This window comes from Cryptotermes secundus, unplaced genomic scaffold, assembly GCF_002891405.2.
Source record: "Cryptotermes secundus unplaced genomic scaffold, Csec_1.0 scaffold345, whole genome shotgun sequence".
In the NCBI taxonomy this organism is placed as follows: Eukaryota; Metazoa; Arthropoda; class Insecta; order Blattodea; family Kalotermitidae; genus Cryptotermes; species Cryptotermes secundus.
Genome location: NW_019723306.1, coordinates 86,981 through 89,832, shown reverse-complemented (window position 1 = coordinate 89,832; position 2,852 = coordinate 86,981). Strand labels below are relative to the sequence as shown.

At 33.7% G+C, this 2,852-nt stretch overlaps 1 protein-coding gene across 11 annotated transcripts in view; it reads left to right on the top strand.

Moving 5' to 3' along the window:
- LOC111861745 (alpha-aspartyl dipeptidase) overlaps positions 1-2,852 on the top strand; it is an 18,292-nt gene that overhangs the window by 2,761 nt on the left and 12,679 nt on the right. For all 11 annotated transcript variants that reach the window (XR_004512719.1, XR_002842303.2, XR_004512718.1 and 8 more), the window contains exons 2-3: positions 60-183; positions 316-407. Coding sequence is in view for 2 of the 11 variants with exons in the window: in XM_023846576.2 (XP_023702344.1) it covers positions 80-183; positions 316-407 (196 nt within the window). In the remaining 9 variants the exon portion in view is untranslated. The remainder of the gene's footprint in view (positions 1-59; positions 184-315; positions 408-2,852) is intronic.

Genomic DNA, 2,852 nt, shown 5'->3' with positions numbered 1-2,852 from the left:
TATAATATTGTAATCGGGTTAGTATCAACGGTATGAACTGTTAGCTTTACGGTTTGCAGGTCTAACATATAGGAGCCACATGGATACACAACAAAGGCGTATATTACTTTTGTCTACCTCTGTAGTGTATGGTTCCGAGTATCTTCATTATGCAACGGATGACATAAATAAGTTTTTGAAAAAGTAAGTTGTGGCATTTGACCGCATGGTAACTAAAATTACAAGAGCCCAGTGCTCAAGTACCAGTGTTCTTAGATATACGAGTATAATGCATTATACCCATATTAATACCTCGTGCTTTTGTCATCCTTGCAGGTACAATGTTTCACGTATCCTGTTTGTACCATATGCATTAAATGATTACAATGAATACGCAAATAAAGTTACAGGTGCCTTCGAGAAGTGGGGTGAGTGATGCAAGTATACATATTGTATCGTGCGTAACTGCAACTGTTAATTTGTGTATTTATAATACAGAGACCAGTTGGGGTGCATAATTTATAAGTTTTTACAGACTAATCTCAAAATAAAAAATTTGAAAAAGGTTATGTTAAATAACTGTAAATAAAGGCCAATTTCAGCATAGACACCATAGTGCATACTTAGCCCCAATATTTAATATGTACGTAGTTACAACTTTTATATTAAAAATAAGGAAACATGCCAGTTTGGAAGTCAACCCTAGCTGTGATAACACCGACTGTACCCAAGAATGTACCAAATTTATTCCAGAATTTAGGTTTTCACATAGTAAATCCCTTGAAAATTTTAGTGAACTATATGGAAAATACAGAGACAAATCAGTTCTTTCCAGTGTGACTATTTTTGTTTTGTCATTTAGAAACTCAGCACCCTTACATGTTTCAGTCCTTACGGATCATCTTCAGAGGGCATCAGTACTTTTTCTGGAAACTACTATTACAATGGTTGTTAAAATTACATACACATGTAATGTCTAAAGTACACAATTTACACAGCGTTCAACTTATCACAAGCGCAGCAGTCTTCTTGGTATTAAAACTTTTAAAGTTGTTTAAAATTAAAATTTTTATAAACCATGCAGGCTCGTGTCAATTTCTCCTATCGTCTTTCTTGGGGGTGGCTGTATAAACAACACAGCAAGCCACGAAACAAAAACCGAATATACCGAGACTCCTTTCACAAGATAGACAGGCAGCACAAGATCAGATACAGTTGTAGTAGATACATAAGCTGTGTAATTATATTATCCGTAGGAGAGACAATCAAGACACGGTGTTCATTGAGAAGTTGATTTATAATATTCATCAATACTATAAAAAGCATATTCAGTGAGATAGCTTTTTAATAAAAATTTGAATTCCTTAATATCTTTGGATAGCAATTTAATGTTTGAGGGTAAGTGGTTATAAATCTTGCTACCCGAGAAAAGGACTCCTTTTTGAACTATTGATAGATTTGTAGAAGGTAAATATAAATTGTGATTATAACGTGTATTGATATCATGAATATCAGTATCAGCTATAAAATAATTTCTGTTCTTAACGACAAAAAGAAGTAAGGAGAAAATGTACTGAGATTGAAGTGGCAATATTTGTAATTTTTAAACAATCCCCGGCATGAATCAAGTCTACTCGAACCAGATATAACTCTTATTATTATTTTTTGAATTTTGAAGATACTCTCATTATGAGGGGCATTACCACAAAAGATAATACCGTATGACAGTAAAGAATGTACATAGGAATAATAGATCATCCTCATTGATTCTAGTGACATAAATGGATTTATTGCTCTTATTGCATAACAAGCCTTATTTAACCTTAATGATAAATCCGTAATATGGTTCTTCCAAGTTAAGGTACTATCAACATTTATTCCAAAGAATTTAGTACAACTGATATTTGTAATAATTGAATTATTAGATATTATTTGCAATTATATTTCCCTGTGCTTTTTTAGAAAGAACTGTATAAGGTGCAGGGGCGTAGGGTACATGGATGTGGTGGAAGCATTGCTTCCCTATAGAAAAGCAACCAAGAACATTTCTGGCAAATTTCAATTTCAAAAAAATATTTCATACTTCAAAATATTAATTAATCTGAGAACATATATTACATATAATGAGAATTATGCAAGTTTTAATGTGTTACATAAACAATTTATCAGGATAGATCAGTTATTTTCTTCAAAAATGCAGGGAACTTCAAACTGCAACACGCGCGGAAGCAGCAGGTCTTTCGCTTCCACCCTCGCCTGGGTTAACTGGCTGACCAATGTCAATGTTGTCTGTAAGTGAGCTATCCGTTATGGTATGCTACTAGCTTCGTGCTTCCAGCAATGTTGCCAGATGTAAGGCATTGCAGTTCGCAGTAGAATAGTCTGTGACCTGGCAGTTAAGCGTGTTTATTAGTTTTCAGAAGGTGTTAGCATCTCATTTATGCACAAGTCAGTTTAGTTATTATTCTGTATTTTTCTCGATACAGAATTTGTTTTGCTTTGCGTAATTATAACTTTATGACCAGTGTTTTTGTGATTGCTGTTAAGTTAAAAATAGAAACATGACACTTTCATGTGATAACCACTGTGTGATTGAAAAACTTCTTCAAACACCGTTCAGTTCACTCAGTTATAATGAGAAACTTAAGATAATAGAAGAAGGTGCACCTAAGCCTAATCTAACTTTACATACAAAAGTGAAATCTTGCACACGGCATTTCAATACCAGTTTATATGAGGCTATTCCATGGTTGTGTGGGTGTGATAAACTAAACAAATTATTCTGTTGGCCTTGTCTCTTGTTTTCTAAAGAAAAACACGTGTTTAACAGTGCTGGTTACAATGACATTAACAACATTTACAAATCTGGCAAA